Source organism: Trachypithecus francoisi, unplaced genomic scaffold (genome assembly GCF_009764315.1).
Source record: "Trachypithecus francoisi isolate TF-2019V2 unplaced genomic scaffold, Tfra_2.0 Contig01579, whole genome shotgun sequence".
NCBI lineage: Eukaryota > Metazoa > Chordata > Mammalia > Primates > Cercopithecidae > Trachypithecus > Trachypithecus francoisi.
In genome coordinates this window covers 5,209,118-5,236,429 of record NW_022681442.1, presented here as the reverse complement: position 1 = coordinate 5,236,429, position 27,312 = coordinate 5,209,118, and the positions used below count along the sequence as shown (strand labels likewise).

The following is a 27,312-nucleotide window of genomic DNA, read 5'->3' as shown; positions in this document are numbered from 1 at the left end:
CTGGGAATAGAAACTCTGCCTCTCTCACTGGCTAACATCAAAGTGTCTTGTTCTCCTCTGGTCAAGGGATAGGGACATGACCAGATGACACAAGGATAGTCCTTGGCAGACTCTGCTGAGCATATCCATTGGTTCTTTTTCCAAGATCCCCAAGTGGCCTGGTCCCTGACCTTTCTGAGACCTGGTTCATTGTGCTCTCCTCCAGTTCCTTCCTAAACATTTCCTCTCTGCTTAAGTCAGCAGTTACGTTTGTCTTGCCTGCAATCAGAGAAACCTGTCCAGAGAGTGGGTAGTGTGAATATTATTCTTTATTTAGATGAGGAAGCAGGCTTAGAGCAGTTAAAAAACTTGCCCAAGATCACTGTCTTGGTCAAAATTCTCCAGAGAAACAGAACCAATAGGATAGATAGATGGATGGATGGGATGGATGCGATGGATGGGATGAATGGATGGGATGGATAGGATGGCTGGCTGGATGGATAGATGAATGGATGGGATGGATGGATGGGATAGATAGGATAGATAGATGGGATGTATGGGATGGATAGGATGAATGGATGAATAGATGAATGGATGGGATGGATAGGATAGACGGATGAATGGATGGGATGATGGGTGGATGGGATGAGATGGATGGATGGGATGGATAGGATGGATGGATGGATGGGATGATGGGATGGATAGAATGGATGGATGGACAGATGGATAGATGAATGGATGGGATGGATGGATGAATGGGATGGATAGGATGGATGGATGAATGGATGGATGGGATGAATGGATGGGATGGATGGGATGGATAGGATAGATGGGACGGATGGGATAGATAGGATGGATGGGTGGGATGATGGGATGGATAGAATGGATGGATGGATGGATGAACGGGATGGATGGATGGATGAAGGATGGGATGGATGGACAGATGGATAAATGGATGGATGGATTGGGTGGGATGGGTAGATTGGATGGATGGATGGGATGGATAGATGGACAGGATGGATGGGTGGATGAATGGGATGGATGGATGATGGATGGACTGGATGGATGGGATGGATGAGATGGATGGATTGGATTGATGGATGGGATGGACTGAATGAATGGATTAGATAATTAGATAGATGGATGGGATGGAGCGGATGGATGGATGGGAGAGGAATTATTATGGGAACTGGCTCATGCAGTTATGAAGAATAAGAAGGCCCATGATATGCTGTCTGCAAGCTGGAAAACTAGGGAAGTTGGTGGTGTAGCTCAGTCCAAGTCCAAAGGCCTGAACACCATGGGAGCTGATGATATAACTCTGTCTAAGCTCAAAGGTCTGAGGACCCGGGAGGCCAGAGTCTAAAGACGGGAGACCTGGAGTTCTGATGTCCAACCAAGGGCAGGAGAAGATGAGTGTCCCAGTTCCAGAAGAGAAAGTGAGCGAATTTGCTTTTCCTGTAGTTTTGTTCTATCCAGGGCCTCAACTGACTGGATGGTGCCCACCCACATTGTGTGAGGGGGGATATTTCTTACTCAGTTCACCAATTCAAATGCTGATCTCTTCCAGAAACACCCCCCTCATGGATACATCCATACATAATGCTTTATCCGCTTTCTTGGTGTCCCTTAACCCAGTCAAGTTGACACCTAAATTCACCACCACAGTCACACAGCTATGAAGTGGTAGAACAGGGACACTGAGCAGGTTGCCTGGGTGCAGAGCTGATGCCTTAACCCTGGCATACTGCCTCCTGCTGCTTGTAGGAAGGGACGAAGGTGGCACTTGCGACTTCATGGTCTTCTTTGGAACTTCACTGGATGATTGTTTATCCATGCTCTGATGTGTGCTCTCGAAACCCTGAAATGACGCTCTATTATAGCTACTGTCACATAGCAGGACATACCTGTTTAGGACTGTGGTTCACATTCCTGATGCCATTCCAGAAAGACTGTGCCAAACTACACTTAGCACTCACTGATTTGAAGTATCCTTCCAGACCCACTCTCCCCTGAACCTCTCCCTGCAGGGTCGAGTACAGGAAATGCTTTTGGACCACTCTTGACATGTACTGCAATTTTTTTTTAAGACCGAGAGCGAGAGCATGCATACATTACACTTTTAAGTCACCATGATGCATTTCTCCAGCATTAGCTTGTGCTTTTACAACTGGTCTTCATCAAAGGTTTTTCATCTGCTCGCCAATGTGGCATGTGTCCTAATGACTCATGATGAGGAGTCGTTCCTTTTAGCGTGATTTATGCTCACTTATCATTTTCTTGTTCTCCAGGGGGGAAAGCTGCTCTACTGAATGAGCTCAGCCCACATAGAAATAGCCACTAAGCAGCCGTCTCTTCATGTTAAGAAAACTAGCTAACGGCAGTGTCCACGCATCATTCCACTTGAAGATTAGAACAAGACATCTGCTTCTTGTATGGCAGGGCTTGGGCTAAGAGGGGGAATATCCACCCCCCGCCCCGAGAAAACCCTGCTCCTCTGACAGCTCCTGGACTCACTTTGCATAAGCAGATCTTTGTGAGGGGGCGGGGGGAGGGCTTCTGCTCTTCTCCTCATACCGTCCCACTCTTCCTCCTGCAGGGCTTGTAGGGACCAGGGCAGAGCCTGGGATAAGCAGGGAACGAGATGCGGTTCTTGCCTGGCCTAAGCTGGCACAGGCTCCAGGAGAGAAGCCTCAAAGATGAGTGAGGTGAGCCCGGAGCCCTCCCCGTTTCTATGCACCGGCAGGCCTGCCATGCCCCATCCTGTACCTGGAGTTAAGCAATTACAGTGCAGGACGCTGAGGGCCAGACTTCCAGGGCGTGACGTCTCAGCTGGCTCACCCAGCCCAGTGCTGTGTTCAGTCAGAGCCATTCAGTGGCCCTCCTCCAAGGCCCTATGGTCCCTCTGCTACCCCTCCCCAGGTCCCTCCTGGGCAGCACTGTTCATCTTCCCAGCTCATCCCTTCCCTTCCCTTCCCTTGGGAGGCTCCGGAGGTGTGTTCAGCTCTCCGCCGTCAGAATAGGTTTGAAGCTTGGGGTCTGCAGGCAGCCTGCCTGGGTCCACAGCCAGCTCTGTCACCTATCAGCTATGTGACCTGGCAGGAGTCATTTGATAGGGCTGTGCCTCAGTTTCCTTGGCTGGAAGACAAGGACAGTAATGGCACATACCTTATAGGGTTGATGTGAGGAATAAACAAGATAATGCAGATGCAAATGCCAAGCATGAGTCACGTGCTCCCTCCATGTCAGCTGTCGGCATTGTCACTGGTTCCAGGGCGAACCTGCGGTCTGGTCAGCTTCACCCCAGCAAGAGCAATTGACAAAACTTCCTTCTCAGGATGCGGTCTTGACCTCTTCCCCTGGAGATGCTTTCCTCATCCTGCCCTCTCCTCTCGCCTTTGCTCAGAGTCCACCTGTACCGGTGTGTTACTCAGCGTCAATTCCACACCCGGCCCAGGTGGGAGGCCCTTTCCTTGGCCCTCCTGAACTGCTGTTCCTCCTTGCTTCCTTCTCTGGGATGCCACAGAGCATCCACGGAGCTACCACCATGGTGGGGACGAAGGCCCCTGACCGCTCTGCTCACATGCTCCCAGGCCTCCTCTGAACTGTGCAACAGTCGCCATCCCTGGGGAGGCTCCTCTGCTTTGTAGGGGTTTCTTCACATGTTCAGAAATTGCTTCAAGATAATAGAACTTGCGAGTGTACTGACAGCCTGAAACTGTCATTAGAACCATTAAAACGTCATCTCTCTTGACGTACACCATCATTAAAACCATGAAGGCACCATCTCTCTTCCCTGACGTCAGTCCCCCTTTACAAAGCACAGAAGTCTCACATTGTGGTCATAGCTGGCCCCAGTCACCAGCCCCCAGTGGCACTTGGACAGGGGCCACCCGGAAGTGGGGTCAGCTCAGACAGCTTTGGGGCATTCCTGTCATGAGCCCCTCTGCTGGCTTGTCTCGCAATGCCATCCTTTGTGGGTTCCACACCAGGAGTCCCAGCTCCCAGTGGTGTCGCCAGCCGGCTTGTACTCAGGCCGATGTCAGGTGGTGATGGATACAGGTTTCTTCCTGTCTTTCTTGTGCTACACTCAATGAACGTTTGTGAGGCCTGAGAACGGAACAGACTCAGGTTTTGACTTACATTGGGAAGTAAGACATTGATCCTTTTTATGTCAAAAAGAAGCCATCCTCACTTCCATCTACTTCCACTTAGAAAGTCTACAAATCCAGGAGTCTACTTCATGTATCTGGACAATAGCCCAGTGCAGAGAAGCAGAGATTATACCAACTAAAAAGCAGAGGAACTGGAGAAAAATTTCCCTGCATCACTCTGGAGGCTTCAAAACAACAGAGACAGATGAGGTAGGAGCCCTAGAGGATGGCGAGATCGTGGGTTTATCCAGAAATCTCTTCTATAGCAACACCAACATTGCAAAGTCTGGTTCTTTAAGTACCATTTCGTGTATTTATTCTGAAGAAATACTGTTCCTGCAGCTTTGGGGTAGGAATAATAATAATAATGATAATGATGATGATGACGACGAAGACGGGACTTCTGTGGTTTTGCAGCTTTTCATGTTTTGCAGAGCATTTGCCATCCACTCTTAGCCACTCTTAGGTGACCCACTGGCCACCTGGGGGCTCCCCAGCCCACTTCTGTATCCCGCGCAAGGCCTGCAGTGCCCACTCTCAGCCCCTTCCTCCCTGAACATTGATACCAGCTGTATGTGTACTGCCAGCCTGGATTCTCTTTCGCTTGACAGCAACCTCCTAACCCTAAATGTGCTCTGCAAAACACAACGACACACATAGTTACCCTCCAAAGACAGTACCAGGAAGGAACGATGTCAGGCAACGACGTCCTAAAGCCCAGACACCAGGTATGCCCAATCCTCACCAAAACACCTAAGTAAGTAAACGTGCACACTGTCTTCTGTTCTGTGATCAAAATGTTCCATTTGTATTGAGATGGCCTCTTCACTGCTGAGAGAATGCAGGAGTTTCACCGAGTTTAGCAAAGTAACTCTTTCTGACTCAATACAACTTAGAACAAAGAGGAACTTCTCAAGCCTGTGATAATCTATTCTTTTCACCAACTTTCTCAGGTGCACAAAAGTGGTCATGCATTTCTATGCTGTATTTAAAAGAAAAACATTGTATTGACTCTTTAAATAAAACTCTATCCACAACAATAAAGGAAAATGGGGAAATATGACCTGTCACACAATCACATAAAAATTTACATCGCAGATAAAACACTGCAGTCGCTTCATGAAATAACTTTCATCCATCAACTGTGGAGATGGGCAAGGAAATATAACCATCCTCATTTTACAGAGGTAAGAACAAAGATAAAGATAAGAATATATAGGCCGGGCGCGGTGGCTCAAGCCTGTAATCCCAGCACTTTGGGAGGCCGAGACGGGCGGATCACGAGGTCAGGAGATCGAGACCATCCTGGCGAACACGGTGAAACCTCGTCTCTACTAAAAAAAAAAAAAGAAAAAAAAAATACAAAAAACTAGCCGGGCGAGGTGGCCAGCGCCTGTAGTCCCAGCTACTCGGAAGGCTGAGGCAGGAGAATGGCGTAAACCCGGGAGGCGGAGCTTGTAGTGAGCTGAGATCCGGCCACTGCACTCCAGCCTGGGTGACAGAGCGAGACTCCGTCTCAAAAAAAAAAAAAAAAAAAAAAAGATAAGAATATATAAATGCAGAGGTTAGAATTATAAAAAGAGCCAGCCCTGCCAAGGGCTCAGGAAAGGCTCAGCAGTGCCAATGACTCCAGGCACTTACAAGCAGGTGAGTTCCTCACCAGAGGTCATGGATTTCTGGACAAGGGTGGTATCCTTACAGGCCCCAGGTCTGGAAATAGCTAGTAAGATAGGCGCCTACTATATTTGGCAACCTCAAATAGAAGTGGCCTCTCAATTTTCACAATGAGAAGACACCAAAAGGACTTTTTGGCCATCTTATATCTGTGTCCCTATATTTATATTCAGTTTTTACCTCCTGCTATTTATCAAGCATTGAACAATATGCTGGGGACACAGCGGGGAACAATCCACTGTCTACTGACAATATTTAATTGGCCAATTCAGGCACCCATTTAAAATAATGTAAGCATAAGTTTATTGATATTGCTTTCTGCACTCTCATATCTTATAAAAACATTTTTATTGACAATCTGTCTTTGTCCTCATTAGAGTCTGAGTCATCTCACAGTTTTCTGGGCTATCGCTTTCAACTGCATCTAAATGTTTCAGGATTCAGGATTATTTCCTAATTATTTCTTAAATTCCTCCACCTCACTCACCCCCACTGCCTCCGTGCCCCACATGCCCCACCAGTGTCACGGTCTCCCAGTGGCCTCCAACATCTGCTCTTGATACTTTATGTTTCATTCAGGAAGCCATTCTTAAAACACCAATTTCATTCCATCCATACCCTACTTACCAACCTTCAGGGGCTTCCCCTGGTGCAGGGTGGCATCTGAAACCTGGCCAGATCTGGTCTGGTCTTTGGCAGCCCCTTGGTCTCCCTTTTGGGTTACTCTTTCAACCCATGCCCTGGCATTCGGCCAGAGTCTCCATGCCACAAGCTCCTCACCCACCTGGGCCTTTGCATATACTGCTTGCTTGGCTGGAAACTCTTCCTCCTCTCTGCACCTGGCTGACTCCCGATGGTACTTCTAGCCTGTGGGCCTTCCCTGGCTGCCACATCAAGACACCTTTTGGCCGGGCGCGGTGGCTCAAGCCTGTAATCCCAGCACTTTGGGAGGCCGAGACAGGTGGATCACGAGGTCAGGAGATCGAGACCATCCTGGCTAACACGGTGAAACCCCGTCTCTACTAAAAAATACAAAAAACTAGCCGGGCGACGTGGCGGCGCCTGTAGTCCCAGCTGCTCGGGAGGCTGAGGCAGGAGAATGGCATGAACCCGGGAGGCAGAGCTTGCAGTGAGCTGAGATCTGGCCACTGCACTCCAGCCTGGGCGACAGAGCGAGACTCCGCCTCAAAAAAAAAAAAAAAAAAAAAAAAGACACCTTTCTTCCCCTCATTGCCCACACCCGTAAGCACTTCCAGTGCACATAACAGCATAATCCATTATTTGTAAGATCATCTCTTTGACATCTCACCGCCCCACTAGTCTGCAAGCTCTTTGTGGTCAAGGGCTGTTTCCCCCTGTTCCCTACTGTGTCCCCAGTGTGTTGTTCAATGCTTGTTACATACCAGGAGCTCAAAGATAATGGTTGAATTTATAACAGCAGCACCAGCTAACCTTTGTGGGATATTTGCTGTGCCTTAGACTCTGTAGTAAATGGTTTTATGGATTATTGCATTTAATTCCTAAAACAACAGTAGGATCTTGGTGGTCTGCATCTAACAGATGTCAAACTGAGGCTTGGACAGCTCAGTTCCTAAATTCACACAGCAGAGTGCAGCTTTCACCTGGAATTATCAGATTCCCAGCCCAGTGCTCTCAATTTATCTAGAGAAATAAATAACCTTAGATATCCAAGTAAATGTGATACAGAAGAAAAAGCCTTCTTAAAAAAGCTTCAAGGAGCTTTGAGAGGAAAGTCAAGCTCTGTAAAGTTATAATAAGCTTACAATGTGAGCTTTAGCCCTTGTGGCTTAAAAAGGTCTCTTTTCAAGATTTTTGCAAAGTTGGTTTACTGAAAAGAATAATCACATGTTTTCTTACTAACAAAAATAAAGGCCACTCATTTCTTTGTTCACTGAGAAGGTCTCAGGCACCTGATCTGATCTGAGATAGTGAAAGATTTTACTATGGGAAAATGCAATTCTAATACTTGATACTTAGATGGGAATTTGATGTCCTGATTTCCTTTGTTCTCTATTACAAAGGCTTTGAGCTATCATTCATCATCCACGCATGCGTTAGAGAGAAAGTACCTCTTCTCCACCCATGAGGGAATCAAGTCACCCTCTGAGAACTAAACCAGGGCAATCAACCCAACTGATGATCACTCCTAAAAAAGTTCCAGAGCTCACAGTATGGTTTGCTGGGTCAAACATCTAACACTGAAATTCTTTCTTTAAAGAAAACTGAAGGAAATCAAGTCAGCTCATGGATGGTGATAGGGAAATGATGCATATATGACAGTGATGAGTCTGGTTTAGGTGTCTGTCACATGTGAGTTTGGTCATTGTGAGTCAGACCTCTTGAGTTCTGTGGAGAATGATTTGTGGATGTGCAAAGCTGGGATGATCTCCCAGAGGTGACAGGACTGCCTGCAAGGTCAGCCACCACCTCAAGTGACATCTGGGTCCCACCTGCCTACAAGAGCCCCAGCATTTCTTCCATACACATTACCATACACATTACCTACCTACCCATGGCTGGTGCCAAGTAGTCTTCACTTGGTTCTTCAGATCTTCAGATCTGTCCTGGGACAACAGGACAAATGACCGGGAGCCAGTGCTCCAAGCTGCCTGCTAGACTATCCATGCTCACAGGCAAACATGGATACAAATTAGCAATTTAAAAGCTGCCCTCTGTTCCTGGCTGGGATTCTCATAAATCAAAAGTGGTCGGTGTTTACAGCAGGGTCCAAAGGGAAAGCTGTTGAGCCAGCCTCAAACACTTAAACATTCTATATGGGAACCCAGAAACCTTCATCTGAGGACAGGAGATTGGAGGAACCAATGGGCTGCTTTTCATCTGCTTCTTATTTAGAAAAATTGGACGACTGGGGAAAAGAGTAAAAACAAAAGTAGGAGGAAGCAAAATAAATGTTTACAGGCAAGCAGATCCCTCATTCTGAACATATAGAGGTTGAAACTTGCCTTAAGGCCAGTTAATTGTTCAGATAACTTGTCAGGCTGTGAGGAAGGGAACAGGAAAGTGGACAGAGGGTGAGTGATGACAGCTATGGTACTTCAGAGAAGTGCTGCCACTGAAACCAGAGGCCATCCGTCTTAGGACAGAAGGGGTGTGCCGTGGCAGTGCCACCCTAATGACATGTGTCTCTATCATGTCCACCCCAAAGCACTGTGACAGAAACAGACTACCCATAGATTACACCAAAAATTTTACTTGTATGATGTGACGTACATATTGAGCTTTATCTATGTCCATACAATTGGCCCTCCGCATCCTGGGATTCCCTACTCTCAGTTTCAACCAATTGCAGATTGAAAATAATTGGGGGATAAACCAAAAAATTATAATGCAATAATAAAGACAATAGAAATTTTAAAATATACAGGATAACAGCTATTTACATAGCAGTTACATTGTATTAGGTATTATAAATAATCTACAGATGATTTAAAGTATACAGGAGGAGGTCTGTAGGTTATATGCAAATACTATGCCATTTTATACTAGGCACGTAGGCATCTTTGAATTTTGGTACCCGTGGGGGGGAAGTCCTGGAGCTAGTCTCCTCCAGATACCAAGGGATGACTGTGTGCGCGAGAGCGCACGCGCGCGCGCACACACACACACACACACACACACACACATGCACACACACGCACACATGCTGGTATGTTTAAAAATTCTATATGGGAACCAAGAAAGCTTCATCTGAGGACAGGAGATTGAAACAATGAACAGGCTGCATAAAGTATACTTAAAAAAAGCAAAAATTATTGAATTCTTTGGGAGAAAAGACATGGCAAAGATTGGGAGAGGAAGAGCAGTATATTATCTATCTAATTTTCCTATTAATTGGCAATCTAGTTCAGTGATGCCCTATAGCGAGCATTTGTTATAAATCAATTCAGACACGCCTATCCTTTGCTACTGTATAAAACGGTGGTGGATTTAGGCCTTGGGAAGGGCAGGAGCTGTGTGTTATTCATCTCTGTGTCCCAAACCCCAATACAGTATCTGGAACACAGTTTGTTAAATGAATAAGCAAATGAACAAGCGTGAATCGATGTACAGAATGTGCAGTATGGCATCAAGCACTTCAACATCCAAATGTAAAAAATGAAAATGGCAAAAACACACCCCAGATTAAAAGGCTTTTTCTCTCTTAATAAGCAAGGATGGACAGGTTTTTTGTTTGTTTGTTTGTTTGTTTGATATGGAGTCTCGCTCTGTCACCAAGGCTGGAGTGCAGTGGCATGATCTCTGCTCACTGCAAGCTGCGCCTCCCAGGTTCACGTCATTCTCCTGCCTTAGCCTCCCGGGATAGTATTATTAATACCCAACATTTAAATGTTGGAAGGAATTCTATTTCTAAATCAAAACCTATAGATTATTTTTAGGGCATCAGCCATGTTTATACTGTAGTAGAATTTTTGAAAAGTCATCTATAGTATAGGTTGAACTACCGTATTTTTCTAAACATAATGTATTTGTTATTGGCTCAACCTAATAAAATGAATCATTGCATTCTAAGCATAATGACCCGTATTTTGTAATATCATATAATATATAGTACATGTAGAATATGTACATATATTTATGTATATTCATATCAGTATTCAAATTTAATTACAAAGACATTCTGAGAAATCCTACTCTTTATATAGTATTTGTGTTGGTTTTCACTATTTCCACTTATAGGAATTCCATGCCAATGATTATAGGAAAAAAAGATGCCGATTCATCAAAATATTTAGCCAAGTTTTGTCTTTGGCAACAAACAGTGGCCACTTTCCTTAAACTCATTCCAATGACAATGTCCTCTGCAGATCTGCAAGTCAGTCAGGATTCCTAGCCAAGGAGGTCAGAGGGGAAGAAGAAAACAAATGTGTTCAAAAAGAGCAGTACGATTACCTTTTTTGGACAAGAATATCTGTTAGGTTTTGCTACCAAAAAATAATGTTTTATTTTTGTGACCTGCACCGAACCCATAAAAGAACGTGGAAAAACCAACACTAACATCAACACCCATGCCTTCATCACTTGGCTTCAAAAATAGGACATAACTAGAGCCCCAGAGGTTTCCCAGTGCCTTTCTTCTATCATAACTGCTTTACAAACTGTCTTAAAAGCCTTTAAGGAGGTCAGGGTTGCCATTATATATAAATGTATCACGAAGGCCAGCTAGCTTTTATCAAATGCCACCCACTCCTCAGGCCAAGGGCACTTCCCACCCTGCCTCCATCCCACAGGTGGGGTACTGCTGGCTTCATCATGTTGGCCAGGAGTGTCCCTTGAGCACACACTTCCCCCAGATGAGGAATCTCAGACATTTAAATCTCCCAACAGAATAGACCTCTCTGGGCACTGAGATGCAGCCTGGGATTCTCAGGTTTCCAAGGAACAGCACTCAGTACCACGTGGAAGGAGCCACCCACTCAGGGTTTCCTGGTTCACTGAAATACAATGAGATAAGAAACCTTGGCTCTCGTAGGAATTGTTTAATTTGTTTTGATGCTTGAATACCACATGCCCTACATGATTCCTCATCTAGTGTTGTAAGTAAGATTTCTGCCAGTAGGATCAGTTTAAGCATTCCTCTGGGTAAAGCGAGGACATACTTGAATGTAGAAAATTACTGAGGCCAAAGATCTTAGAGTGGAAACGGAGCCCCTGAAAACCATCTGATCCAGTCTCCAAGCTGAGAAGGCTTAACTTCAGATTATAGATGAGCGAACTCAGGACCAGAGAGGTTAATTAATTTGCCTAAAGTCACAGAGCTTACAAATACCAGAGATTTCACATTTCCTTTCCCTTGGCTCAATGCTTCTCCCCTATATCATGCTAAATCCTCTTTGCTGTTTGTTTGTTTGTTTAAGTAAAGCAGTAACAGGCATGCATCATACTGCCTCAAATGGTCTTCATCACTTTTATTCAATATGAACTAGAACTGCTGCTCCAAAAACAGTAAAATGCAGACATATTAGTTTGTTGGTGGGCAGGGGGTATTTTACACATCTGGAAAAGTTATTAATTAATTTATGTGTCCTTCAGTAACCTTGAATCTTTTCTATGATAGGGTAAAAACCAATTAATTAACTGATTGAATAACATATTTCCTTCTACATCAATGATTTCAGTTCCTACATGTAAAATTACTTTGGAAAAAGCAACTATCTTGAATAATTTTCCAGATAAAAAGAGATCTATGTAATATCTGTATAGGTAATTTATGGTCCAATATAAAAATACAAGGTTTTTGGATCAGGAAGTACTTACAGAATATAAGAAGTGATGTTATCAAGTCATAATCATTACCCTATTTGGTAAGATCATGAATTTGCTCCAAAATTTAAATGAATTTTAAATATATTTATTAAATTGAGGGGCTAGTATTTTCAGTGTTTTTAATATCATTTTATAGTTTTTCATTTAACCAGCCTCACATTCTATATATTTTGTTGATATGAATGTACAATATCATCAAAACTTTACTGAGCATATTAATGAATAATTGTTTTCATTTTATGAAAACCACATGTAAAAACCATTTCCCACAACTCTGAAGGAACTTCTATGACACTAATATTTGCTTAATGGGTGCTGGCCGGCTGTGGACACAGCACGGGCGGCTTCTCCACTGGAGCCTGTCAGATTTTCAAAGAAAACCATGAAACTGACCAACGAAATCCTCTAGGCCAGTTGAAACTGAAGAGGTGGCCTTAGAAAGGCTGTGAAAATAACTTTCTCTAAATAAATCATCTCCCCAGATAACCCTCCTGCTGGGGCTTGCTTTTGTATCGTCTTCTATCTGACCACATGTTTTTCATAAGGAAGAAAATCATAAAAGAAAATAAAGAAAGCCTTGTTCTCCCCTTATGTTGAATCTACCTCATCCCACAGTGAAATCCACCAGCATACTGAGAAGAAAGAAGTGAGTATTTTATAACATTTTTAGATAAACACACCATTCTGTTTTTCTCACGGGTTCCTGAACAAGTAGGGTTAGCCTCTGTGTCTTCTCTGGCTTTGGTCTTTACCAATTACAGCAATTTTCCTTCAGTGGGACTAAGCCTGCTTGTGAATAAAATGCATTTTTTTAAAACTTGCCAATGCCATTGGAATGGAAACAGCCCTCCAAGGGACAGGCCATGTCTAGACTCCAACCCACACCCCTGCTTTTCCTACTAGCAACACTGGAACCAGTTCCTGCTTTCCTGTTCTCGCCCCAGCATCTGCCTCCATGCCAGATGTGAGGATGCCTTTGTCTTTAAAAACAACAAGAAAATTAGGTCTCTGTAGAGCAGTTTCAAAGTCAGCCTTTGATCCAGCACTCGAAATAAAAAGATTTGTGTAATATCTATATGGGTAATTTATGGTTCATTGTGAAAATACAAGGCTTTTGGATCAAGAAGTGTTTACAGAATATAAGAAGCTACTCCAGGACAGGCTGTGGTGCACCTTGGTATCCCTACAGAACCTGTTACAAATGTGGACCCTCAACAGAGGGCTTTGCAGCATACCACCAAGTGTGAGATGCTAAATTTGGGGAATATAGTGGCTACCCATTGGCAAAGGCAAAGTGATAAGTAGAGGTGGTCTCTAAAAAAAATTTATCTTGCCTTTTATCTCATATCTCAGGGAAACCAATAATTGACGAGGGAAAGTTCTTCTCTATAGGAGCATTTCAGCTAATAAAAGAAGAAAGAATGATAGAATACTGCAATTTTGCAAGACCCAAGGAAAGAACAGATGCAGGCACTGGTCGTTAATGGCCACTGAACCTGGTGGCTGAAGGCTCAGGCAGAGCTTTCTAATGGAAGCTTCAGAGTGATCCCAGACTCAGTGATCAACCTGTCATCACAAGACAATCAGAGGTCACAGAACTACTGACATGGCACAAGAGAAGAACAAGGACCACCTGCAATGTCATCCTGCCTAAAACCAGTACCTCAATCTGTACAAGCCCATACACTGAATTACCAGTAAACAGAAAACACAGGGCCCAGAGGAACAGGCTAGACAGCACCAGGAGGATGAAATCAGCAAATTGAGAGTGTGGAAAATTCTACTGAGTAAAAATCCAGTTTCATTTTTCAGGACTGCAAGATTTTAATTGCAAGAATTAAAAGGAAGGATAGGAAACCTATATATTAAAAGAGACATTGAAAATATAGCAGACAAATACAATGTGGGGACTGTGTTTATATCCTGGTTCAAGCAATCCAACTGCCAAGAAAAAAAATTAAGAGACATATATAAAATCTGGGAAACATGAATACTGGCTGGGCATTTGATAGTATTAAGAAATCATTATCTTTTAGGTATGATAAAAATAATTCTTTTTTTTTTTTTTTTAGCAATACATACGTCAGAATTTGCAGGTGAAATGATGTGATGCCTGGAGGTGGGGGAGTCCGACAATTACATGGTAATTGTTGCACAAAGGCTACGGGTACATAGCAATTAACTGTTGCATGCACTTCACCTAATCTGTAGCCAGGCCAGCCAAACAGGTGGCCCCTGGGCTCCACAGGCCTACAGAATTGCACTGCACCTCCTGGCCCACCTCCATCCACAGCATACAGGTGACTTGGGGGCTCTCCCATTGCTGATGCCAGGGGGAGTGGAAATGGGGGTATCCAAACCCTCAGGTGACAAAAGCAGCAGGTGCAGGGTAGGACGAGGCAGGGTACTGGGATTGACCTGTCTGACCATCACAGTGAAGGAAGAAGAGAAAGATGGGTGAGGAGAGCGGAATAGGGGCAGTCACAGGAAGCTGGTTGCAGGAGGGGAGATGATGAGACCTGAGCATGTGATTCCTGTTCCTACAGACAGAGGCAGCCAGGATGAGGAGGGAGATAACGGGAGAGCAATGGCAGCAGAGCAGCACACACACTGTGAATGGCAGTGCAGTGTCAAGCACACTGAATACCACATCCCTTATGTATTAGTCTGTTCTCGCAGTGTTACAAAGAAATGCCTGAGCCTGGGTAATTTATGAAGATAAGAAGTTTAATTGGCTCACGGTTCTGCAAACTGTACAAGAAGCATGACAGCTTCTGCTTGGCTTCTGGGGAGGCCTCAGGGAGCTTTCAATCGTGGTGGATGGCAAAGTGGGAGCAAGCATCTCACACGGCCAGAGCAAGAGGAAGAGAGAGAGGTGGGAGGTGCCACATGCTTCTAAACAACCGGATCTCATGAGAGGTCTGCCACGAGAACAGTGCTGGGGGGATGGTGCAAAACCACCCATGAGAAACCGCTTCCAAGAGCCAATCACTTCCCACCAGGCTCCACCTCCAACACTGGGGATTACAACTGAACAGGAGATTTGGTGGGACACAGATCCAAACCATATCGCTGTGCTCTCCTAACCACCTGGGAGGAAGGCCTTACTCTCCATTTTAGAATGGAGGAGCTGAGGTGGCTTGTCTCCAAGCAGCCTGATACCCAAATCCAGATCCTAACACTGTCGATCATCTCCTCTGCTAGGGATATGGCAGCAGCTCTAGAAAGAGTCCAGGAAAGTCAGATTGGGTTTTGTGAGTTGAATCACAGTTACACCCTTATTCATTAGCTCAGAACAGTCACCTCAATCAGTGGTCCCCAAACTTTTTGACACCTGAGACCGGTTTCATGGAAGACAATGTTTCCATGGACCAGGGGTGGGGGCGGGGATGGTTTCAGGATGATTCAAGCACATTGCATTTATTGTGCACTTTATTTCTATTATTATGACATTGTAACATATAATTAAATAATTACACAACTCACCATCATGTAGAATCAGTGGGAGCCCTGAGTTGCTTTTTCTGCAACTAGACAGTCCCATCTGGGGATGACGGGAGACAGTGACAGATCATCAGGCATTAGATCCTCATAAGGAGCATGCAGCCTAGATCCTCGCATGTGCAGTTCCCAAGAAGGCTTGCTTCTACGAGAATCTAATGCTGCCACTGATCTGACAGGAGGCAGAGCTCAGGCGGTAATTTGAGTGATGGGGAACGGCCGTAAATACAGATGAAACTTCACTCACTCATCAGATGCTCTTCCCGCTGGGTGGCCCAGTTGCTAAGGGTTGGGAAGAGCACGTCAGAGAGGGTGTTGGGGACCCCTAGCCTAAATGGAGCTGGAGGATTGTGATTTTCCTAGAGGTACCAAAAAGAGCGGCGGTGGGGCGGGGATTTAGAAGAAACTACCACTGTCTTCCTGTACACTATGTACCTTCATGGAGGAGGACAGGGAGGGAAACCTTTTGCTAGATGATAAAAACATACCAGGAGCCCAGCTTTGTTTTTTAACTGGGGCAAAATATACATAACATAAAATTTATAATTTTAATCATTTGTAATTGCGTAATTCAATGGCATTAAGCACATTCACGATTTTGTGCAACCATCACTGCCATCCATCTCCATAATTCTTTCACACTCCCAAACAGAATCCTTGCTCACCAAACTCCTCACTCCCTAACCCTCCAGTCCCTGGTAACCACCATTCTACTTTCTGTTTCTATGATTTTGCCTGTTTGAATTTTGCCTATTTGAAGTATACCCCACGTAAATAGAATCGTATGATATTCGTCCTTTTGTGTCTGACTTATTTCACTTAGCATAATGTCTTCAAAGTTCATGTGATGGCATGTGTCAGAATGTCATTCCTTTTCAGGGCTGAATAAAATTTCATTTTATGTATGCCACATTTTGTGTACTGACTCATCTGTTGACAAACACTAGGGCTGTTCCCACCTTTTGGCCATTGTGAATGTTGCTGCTATGACGGTGGGTGTACAAATCTCTCTGTAAGCCCCTGATGAAGTCCAGCTTTTTAATGATGACATTACCTGTGATGGGGAATAAAGGCATGCCACATACTGTCAGCATGCAACAAATGAGCTATTGGTAAGTAGAGTTATATTGCAGCTCTTTATCGTCACTAATAAACTATGAAAACAATATGAGAAACCAGTAAGAAGGCCTCAAGAAAACAGAGCTGTTACTATCAATTGAAGTTTTCCCATGCACGTTATGAAACATGGCCAATCACAGACAGGGCTCAACTCCACTCAAGATAACGAGTTTGAAGTAAACACGTCTGAAAACAGTAATCTAGGATTTTGGCTTGCTGGGGCATGATACTCTAAGAATGTAGCAGAATCTGTGTTTATGAACTCAGCAAAATTATGTCAAAGAGTTACAGGAAAGGGTTCCCGATGCAAACCCCAAGAGGGGGTTCTTGGATCTTGTGCAAGAAAGAATTCAGGGTGAGTCCACAGTGCAAAGCAAAAGCAAATTTATTAAGAAAGTAAAGGAATAAGAGAATGGCTACTCCATAGACACATCATCCCTGAGAACCGCTGGTTGTCCATTTTTATGGTTATTTCTTGATGATAGGCTAAACAAGAGGTGGATTATTCATGCCTCCCCTTTTTAGACCATATAGGGTAACTTCCTGACGTTGCCATGGTATTTGTAAACTGTCATGGTGCTGACGGGAGTGTAGCAGTGAGGATGACTAGGGGTCACTCTGGTGACCACTTTAGTTTTGGTGGGTTTTAGCCAGTTTCTTTACTGCAAGCTGTTTTATCAGCAAGGTCTTTATGATCTGTATTTTGTGCCAACCTCCTATCTCATCCTGTGACTTAGAATGCCTTAACTGTCTAGGAAGGCAGTCCAGTAGGTTTCAGTCTCATTTTACCCAGCTCCTATTCAAGATGGAGTTGCTCTGGTTCAAACGCCTCTAACAAAACTTTCAAGCTTTCCAGAGAGTTAGTTTTATTGTCGTAAGCAATCAATGAAAGCATCGTGGTCTTTCTTTTGAGGACACAACAACTAGAAAAAGTCCAGAAGAGATGGGCCATAATGACCCCAGCCTGCACAGTGTCTGCACGTAACCATCCTGGCCACACCAGGAGAGGGAAGATGCAATGACAGCCACTAAGATGGCATCGGCCTCTCCAATGCCAGAGACCTCCTGGGAAGAGCCAGGACAGCCATTACTGTCCTTTTGGGATGCAGAGTTGGGGAAAGGAGCTTAAGGCCACAGCAGGATTTTCATCAGAAAACCCTGAGTCTGCAGCGTCAGAAGGGAAGGAGCGCAGGGATGTAATGAAATGCGGAACTCCACCTCCACTTCAAATGCCTTTCTCTTTCTACCAACTTCGAAGAGTTCACTCAAGGACACCACGCTCTCAAATGACAACCCAGAGGGGCCTGTTTTAAAAGTTGATCTTAACCAGTTTCGGCACTTTCAAGTTAACTCGGGTTGAGGAACAAAAAGCTCTAAAAGTGGTGTTCTGACCTTTTTCAGTGCCTGTACAACTTCAAAGAATAAAATGAGGGGAGAAGCTCAAGGGAATTTAGCTCTTATTCAGGAAACAAAATGTAGCTCAATTAAAAAGATCTTAAATGTTAAGGCTGAGAGATTTTAACTTAAATCTGAAGGAGTTTGGTCTAGTTAGACTGCTGAAGTGCGTGTAGCTTGAGTCAATTCCCTGAGTCTATAGTCATGCTTAGAGAATTTTCAACTGCACCATCACCCTTTCATCAAAGTGGGCAGAGATGACCCCTCTAGTGGCACCTGATTCTCCAAGGCAGGGGATGGGCCTTTTTACACTGCAGGTATTAGGCAAGCTGAAGAGGTGTGGTCACTCCCTGTAGGAAAGAACATTCCTGTGGGCGATGCATCAGCTATGACAGATACCCCAAAGTCTCACAGAAGGATTCAATGGGCTGGAATTTCCCTGCTGGCCCCGATGCTGTCCAACAGAACTTTCTGTGATGATGGAAACGTCCGTCTAGCCACTGGCTATTGAACACCTGAACTGTGGTTAGTTTGACCAAGGAACTAAAATTTTAATTTTATTTAAATTAAACTTAATTTAAATAGCCACATGTGGCTAGTGGCTCTCCAAGTAAAGTGTGAATATAACTCCTAGCAGAATGTGTTAAAAATATAGACCCTCAGGCCCTATAGCTGGGGATTCTGGTTCAATAGCAGTGGGGCCAGGCATTGCCCTTTTTAACAAGCTCTCCAGGTGGTCCTGATGCTGGTGGTCTTGAAGCAATGCTCTAGACTTCAAGGAGGGCAGGAGTCCACGTGTGGGGAACACCCACTGCATGGAGACAGACTATAGGAAGGATATGGAATATGGCCTGGGAATGAGCCTAGAGACCAGAGGCTCACCCACTAGGCTCCAGCTTAGAATTCAGTGGAGCACTGACATTGTCTTGGGTTGTGACAGCTGTTCGGATACTGTCAGGGCCACAACTGATGCCTCTCCATGTTCTACCCACTGCTGGCTCCTGATCTCCAGCTCATAGCTGCCAGCCACTGGTCAGCTGCAAACATCCATGAACACTCCCCCTTCAAAAATGCCATGCCCAGTTCTACAAGGGCCCTCCACAGGTCACCTCCAGACTGAATTCTGTGAAACCCAATATTCAGCCCCTCCCAGACTCTCAGGACCATGCCTACTATGACCCACATCTTTGTGTCTCTGGTCACTGCTCAAAGGGCAAGTTCTTGGTCCTTTTCCAGGGTTCTCTATTCTGAACAAAGGCATCACTGTTCTCCTAGCATCTCAGGTAAGAATTGTATGTCTTCCTTTCCAAATCCCACATATTCCATCATCCATCAGATTCTGTCCATTCTGCCTAATTAACATTTCTTAACTACTTACTCCTTCCCACCGATACTCTCTTGGCTCAAGCCATCATCAGCTCTCCCTGGACAGCAGCAATATGCAGCTCTGAACCACACCCACTCTACCCTCCCAGCTAGTTTTCACAGGCAGCCAGACGGTCTTTAAAAGACTGAATTTTTGGTGGGGAGCAGTAGCTCATGCCTTTGGGAGGCTGAGGTGGGCATACTGCTTGAGGCCAGGAGCTCAAGACTGGTCTGGGCAACATAGTGAAACCCAGTCTCTACAAAAAATAGAAAAATTAGCTGGATATTGCAGTGCATTCCTGTAGTCCCAACTACTAGGGAGGCTAAGGTGGGAGGATCACCTGAGACCAGAGCAGTTGAGGCTGCAGCAAGCCATGATTGCACCACTGCACTCCAGCCTAGGCGACAGAGTGAGACCCTGTCTCAAACAAATGAAAAGCAGAATCTTATCATGTCGTTGTTCTGCCTACAGGCCTTTTCTTCCATGGTGTGCCACTGTATTTAGGAATAAAGTCAAGATCCTTATCAGGGCACACAAACCCCTGTATGGCCTGGCTTCCTCTGTCTCTCTCTTTCTTGGTCATCAGTACAAAGATCTTCTAGAATCTGAGAAGCTGGACGTTTACTTCTGCTCTTCTTTCTCTCTCTACCTCCTGCCCTCCTTGACTGGGCTCTTCCCTGTGTGTGCACAGCTTAAAAGCTGCTTCATTCTACATCTTCCCTCCCCAGACCAGGTGCTGGCCCCATACCTTCCCCTCCCGAGCACTGAGCACTGCAGTCACCCAGTTACTGTTTCTGTAATGATCTGCTTAGTGTTGGGCTCCTTGACTAAATTCTAAGAAGACAAGAAGTTTATCTTATTCACTACTCTCCCTCCAGGGTCAATTACACTGTCTGGTATTAAACACATATTTGTGATATTTGTGAATAAATGACCAGGTGAAGAAGTGAAAGAGTAAGTGATTTAACACATCAACAAAGATTAATTATTAAAGATAATTAATATGGCAGATGATAATCATTAAAGATGGCAGATTAGGCCAACACTTTCCAACATGACCTCTGACATCAGAAGAGCTAACAACTGTTGATATGACTTTTACAACTTTTGATCTTGGGAGACATGAGCAAGTACATTGTCTTAATTAGCTTTATTAATTATTAATGTTTAGTAAGGATACTTATAAGATAGTAATAAAGATTCCAATAAAGATCTGTGAATAGTAGAAAGGAAGCTGAGAGCTGGAAACATGAGACTATAATTTCTGAGATACGGTTCCATCAACATTTGTTTAATCACTAATTAGAACCACGAGGCAGTTTAGAACTCCCCATTCCTAAGGACAGGCTTCAGGGAAGGGGTGTGATGTCCACCCAGCAAGTTACTGCTGGTCTGGGTGCTGTTGGTTTGTGTTCTCTGAGGGAGGGCCCGGGCCACATGCTGCCTCCAAAGGAACCCCTCAGGCCATGGTCAGCATTAACAATGTCTTTCATCTGTGAGCGGATCTACAACGGCTTCCACAGTGTGCTCCAGTTCCTAGGACTCTACAAGAAATCTAGAAAACTTGTTCTCTTGGGTTGGGACAATGTGGATGAAACTATTCTTCCTCACACGCTCAAAAATGGTGGACTGAGCCAACAGGCTCCAACACGACCTCTGACAACAGCAGAGCTGACAACTGGTGGCATGACTTTTACAACTTTTCATCTTCTGGGGTGTGAGCAAGCACACTGGGTTTGGAACAGTGATCTCCCAGCAATAAATGGGATTGCCTTTCTCGGAGACTGTGCAGATTGTCCTCAGATCCTGGAGTCCAAAGTGGAGCTCAATGCTTTAATGACTGATGAAAGAATATCTAATGTGCCAGTATCTTGATTAACAGAAACTGGACAGAACAGGCATAATCAGTGAAGAAAAACTTTGTCTGCCATTTGGTCTTTATGAACAGACCACAGGAAAGGGAACTGTGACCCTGAAGGAGCCAAATGCCTTCTCCAAGGAATTGTTCATGTTCCGTGTGTACAACAACAGGGCTGTGGCAAGGGCTTCCGCTGGTCTGCCCAGTATATTGACTGATGTTTGGACAGTGAAAATAAGTTTAACTTCTTTTTTTTAAAAAAAAAAAAAAGGTGGTGGGTGGGGAGGGGGGAAACAGTCTGGGCTTCTTCCACAAGAGAAGGGAAAAAGAAAGAATTGCACTCTACACTCAAAGATTTTAAAAGTCCAATCCCTGGGCATGTCAAGATTCTAAAGGTAAGAACCCTACAGCAGCTGGATCCCAAAGGACCAGCCCGGCGCATCTGTTCCAGGTCTTGTGAGCATTGAGATGTTTGGCCATCACCAAGACTTAGAGGTAAAGAGTAGGCATAACCTGATTTCCATTAATTTAGAAACTCTGAAACAAAACATAATATAATTAGGTAAAATAATTAAGATTGCTGGATCCACAAAGAAATGTTATTGAGTCATTCAAACCTGATCATCAAAATTAGCATGAGCTCTAATCTTCCCGTGCTGACTGGACACAGATGCTTATTCCATTTTGCAGACAAGGAGACCAAGGTGGGGAGATCGCTTGAGGCCATGAAGGAAGTAGAGAGAACATCAGCAGCTTGCTGTTGGGAGCAATGCTGCTTTCAAAGCCTGGGCTCCTAACTCCAAATCATGTGTTCCTTTCTGGAAGCTTTTCTCCTTGAATTGTTTCTCACCCCACCTGGGTGACCTTCGACCTCCTGGGAACTCACTTCCGGCTTGGTCCAGGTTGTCCAGGCTCTCCACTCATTTGAGGAGCACTTATCGAGTGCCTATGATGAGCCACACTGTGTGGGAGGTGGTCAGGGAGGATATTAAGACCCTACCCCTCACTGTAAGGATATCATGGTTGGTGGAGGAGGAAAGGAAAGGAACACCCAATGGTGGAAATGAGAACAAAGCAGCAAGTGGCTCTCTGACGTCAGGCTTGGAGCAGTGAAGGATGCAGGGTTTTGACTGTGCCCCGCCCTGTGTAGCAGAGGGATGACCTCCCCTGTCTAGGACCCACCATGTATACCCCCACACGCTCAGGCAGCAGTCACCTTTTTAGCATCCACGTTGCCTCAGGGGCTTCTTTTGAGTATGCAGGTCTCATTCACGAGAACTACTAACAAATTTCCTTTTAAACTTGCAACGTTTATTTTTTTATTAACCCAAGTGTAGGATTTCACATTTATCCCCATTAAATCTCATCTTGTTAGTTTTGGCCCATTGATCCAAACTGCTGAAATCCTCATAATCCAGATTTTGCCATGCCAAGCACAGTTATGTCCCACAGCTGTGCATTGCCAGGAAATGTGATCAGAGCACCTTTTATGTCTTCATTGCGATGGCCCACGAAACTGTGGGCCAGGACAAGGCCATGCACACAGCCCTAAGGCCATCGGCAGCAACCCCAGTCCCCCTCTTCAACACGAGTTGGGTCAATGGGAACAATGGCCTAATGTCCTCTGGATGGTGATTCAGCCAACTAAACCATCTAATGCCATCTCCACACTGGTTACATTTCTCCATTCTGTATCATGATATTCTGAGAGATGATCTAAGATAAATGCCTTTCCAAATATTTATACCCATGTTTGGCCATTTTAAAATGCCCTTTCTGTTATTGTTTTAGAGTGAATACTAATTAAAGTTGCCCCATAAGAGATGTCCGGAATCGTTTAAGCAAAATAAGTCAGTGCTGAAGTTATTCTATCCCAGAGATACCCCAAACATAAATTCAGAGGGCTATGGACTTCCCATGGCAATTGCCTTCAATCAGTGATGGGAACAGAGTTTGAAGGCATGCTGGGATTGAGAGATGCAGGGAACGTGATCTACCGCCATCACTCTTCATTATCCTAAACTGGAAAAACTGATGTTGAAGCTGGCCAGCCTGTCCAATAAAACATTTTGATCCAAGATATAGTTTCACAGAATACCTGTGTAAGGGATGGCCTGAGAGTCCACGGGGATCTAGCAGAGTTAGGAAAGTTATCAACCTGGTTTCTGCAGGTCCATAGGCAGACAGCAATATTGTGAAAAATGCTTCTCAGGGGAAGCTTTGTGTTTCTTTAAACATTCAATTACAGCTACACAAATACAGATTTTAAGTGAACAGCATCCAGTCTTTTCATAAATTAGGGATGTTAGAAGGCAAATAAAAGAGATTCCCTGAAAAACTATTTAATAAAAATTCAGCCCTGTGCCATGAAGAATCAGTTTACCACAGAAGCATTTTGAGTAGGGTTAATTAGATGACTCTCAGCATTAGCTACAGATTGAAGGGAATAGGACCGCTTTAATTTAGATTGTGGTTTCTAAGCAGGTTTTTCAATTACAGCAAACTTCTGGATATTTAAAGACCCAATATTCAATGAGTGGGTAATTTTTTGCTCTTTAAAAGTCACCAGAGGCCTTTCAGAGGCCTTTCAAAATAACCTTTATCATTTTCTTTTTAGGAATAACAGATACGTTAGCATTCTTCTTTTCAACCATTATCAAGTTTTTGAGATAGTTTTTTTTTCCTTCAAAAGAAAAATGTTTTTTCCTAATTTTAATATATTTTATTTTGTGAAACATTAATACAATAAAGTAAATAGCTTCTATAATCTTCCTACTCAGAGATACATGTCATGTGTATAATTTTAAAATAAAAATTGAATGCTATGTAAGCTATTTTCATTTTTTAAAAATAAACACTAGCAGAAACAACTATTTTCTAACATGCTAGTTACATTGATTATACCATAAATGTTTTTATAATAAAAGTCTCATCATTTAAAACTGTTGTATGGTATCCTGTTTCATAGCTGATAATTGAATCAGTCTCCTATTGACGTACTTTTAGGTAAAACATCTTTAAGCACAGGGCTGACTCTGGGGCTGAAGGTGTTGGAGCAGTGTACTGACCACCCTGCCTTCTGATTGGTCAGATTGGTCAGCTGTTCATCCTGATTGGTCAGGGCCTTTATTGTACTCATTGTTAAACATGTAAATGGCCTCTGCTTATGTTTTTATCTCTGGTTTCTTATAGTTTCATTTGTAAAAACTCTCTGACTCGAATCTATTGGGCCAATGGCTAAGCAAATTAAAAATTCTATTATATACTAAATGATTGATTGCCTTTAGCGTCTAACAGCCTTACACGCTAGTAGTGCACAAGCATTTCAGCCTACTTGATTTTTTTTTTTTTTTTTTTTAGTATTCATTGCATCCAAGGTATAGTTAATTCGGAATAGATATGTAACCTTTTACAAAAAAAATTGTTACACTGAAGTATTTTTAGTAATGCATGGGTAGAATAGTAATATTGGCGCCCTTTTATTATGAAAATGTTACTTTTAATATAATGGAATTTCTAAAATTGGTACAAGTAATACAATTAAAATTATAGAATATCATAGGAACATATGAAACATTTTCTATATATTTTTGAAAATGCAATCTGACAGTGAGGTTGCAAAGAGAGGAATAAATGAAAAAGAGATAGTTTTGTTTTCAACTTTTATAATTTTGAGATTATCTCATGAAAGACTCAGAATTGAAAGGCAGCAAATTAAGTCACCTTTTAAAATGATACTTATACAAATTAGCTACTATCTAGCAGTGAACATGTATTATAGTATCTGCAGTAATGGAAGGTAAATCATTTTCAGAGGGAACCATGGATAAGGCTATTAAGTCACTTTACAAACTCAGAGAACCAGATGGGCTCTAAGAAATTATTTCTCTATGGAAATGTATGTCCATTATGAAGCTAAATGAAGTAGTAGGATACAAAATTGCATATAGACTATGATATCAACTAAGAAGAAAAAGAAGCAAAGTCTTATTTATAAGAAAAAAAAAAACCCATCTATATAATTCACCAGAATCTTAAACAGGATTGTGTTTGGTGGTAAAAGTACTTTTTAAAAAAAATGTAGGGTTATTTGTTCCTTTCCCGCCTATAATGTTCAGTTTTCTTCACTGGGTATGTATATTATTTTCATAGTAAAAACAACTTAAGGTTTTTATGAGGTCGATTTTTGCTTCTCTACCTGCAGTCATAATGCTCCATAAAACGTTCAGGATTAGCCTCCCCTCATACAGGGCACCACGTTTCTTCCAACAGTCTAACAATGGGAGCAGGTGCAATAAAGAACACTCCTAAATCCAGCTGCCCACCACAACAACCCTATCGAGAAAATGCATCACCACCAGAAGGCTTATATGCTTTTGATCTTTCAGAGATTGCCTAGCTTCTTCCACTGAGATACTTTCAAAACCATACCTAAAAATGTACAAAAATGTGTGCCCCTCGATATTCTTATGTAAAGAAATAGAGTATGAAAATATGTACTTTGCTAAGGGAGATGGATCAAAAGCAATATATAGTTTTCTCTTCAGATTCCTGATTATATATGTGCCTGAACCTCTATTTTAAGATCAAGTCACAAGAAAAGCTAAAAACACTTCATTTCTTGTTTCCAAAGCTTCAGATCTATTTAATGGTGAGCAGTAAGCATGTAAGAAAAAAATACAAAGAGGCAGGTTGCAGATCCCAGGGAGCAGGTAGTGTGATTTTATATACATTTTTATATATTTTGGCATTAGACACTGAACATTCGGGCTGGCTGTTGATTGACTGTGTCTTTCATCTGACTTGCTTAAAACGCTCAAATCAAAGCACCAACACAAGTAAATGATCTGACTTGTTTAGAGGACGATATTGAGTCAGGTTCTGGGACTCCACGTCCCTGACAGAACTCATCCCAGTGAGGTTTTGCAACCTCGACTCTTGTTTCAGAAAAAATCAGCATCCTGCTGATGGGTGAGGAACAGGAACCAGTACTTTTGGAAGACAGAAACTGCTATTTTGACCAAGCAGGACTTGGAAAATTGACTTCTATCTTATTAGAAGAACTAATGAGCTCTTCTTTTATAGTACAAATGAAATAGAATATTAAGGAGTCCTTTAAATCTGAGGAATCTGTGGGGATAGCCAGGGTATAAAGAATAAGAAAACGAGTTGTTTTACTTATGGTTGGAGGCAGACAAAGTTTTCTGCTAGTAAGGCACACAAAATATATAATCGTATCCAAGTGGCCCAGAAGAAGCTATAATGCCATTTTCTGGAAATTTATATAATTTTTCCATAAAAGGACCAATTTTTAAAAATAAGAAGATGAAAGAAATAGTCCAAACCACTGGAGATAAGCATTGAAAGATAAAATAAACTCTTGGTATTTCTCAGGGAGAAGATAATTTCTATCAGTTTGAAGCTGTTCCCCTAATATAATCCAGGAGTTGTCAAAAGTCAATTAATTATGAAACTCTGTTATTTGAACAGTACAGGGATGCTTAAGTTAAATCTTTGAACAACCAGGCTCTGAAAAAAATAAAACATCAGAAATATGAAAAAATAGTATTGAGTTATAAAGTTCCTTTACAGAGTGATAAAATTATTTTTCCATTAGATAATTTTTTTAAAGTTAATTCTCGCCTCAAATCCAAATTTGGATTACAAATCCATGCATTTCGTTCTTGTTTTCTAAACCCCAACATAAATCACAGAGCACTTTTCTGTCCATGGTGTCTTAACTTTCTCCTATCAAGCAATAAACAAGAATTAACTTACTCATTTCTTTCCAGATTTATGATCAGTTCTTTGCTTTCCAGTTGTATTCGAATATTCAGCACTTCTGGATGATTCTGAAAGATAAACAAGAAAAGTCAGTTGAAAAACACTTGGCTTTGACTTGCAAATATCTGAATAAGACCCACAGGAGTAGTCAATTGAGGGAATAAATGATGTGGTCA

At 43.1% G+C, this 27,312-nt stretch overlaps 1 protein-coding gene across 2 annotated transcripts in view; it reads right to left on the bottom strand.

Moving 5' to 3' along the window:
- ADAM12 (ADAM metallopeptidase domain 12) overlaps positions 1-27,312 on the bottom strand; it is a 380,840-nt gene that overhangs the window by 238,170 nt on the left and 115,358 nt on the right. For both annotated transcript variants that reach the window (XM_033179262.1, XM_033179270.1), the window contains exon 3: positions 27,131-27,204. In XM_033179262.1, coding sequence (XP_033035153.1) covers positions 27,131-27,204 — 74 coding nt within the window. The remainder of the gene's footprint in view (positions 1-27,130; positions 27,205-27,312) is intronic.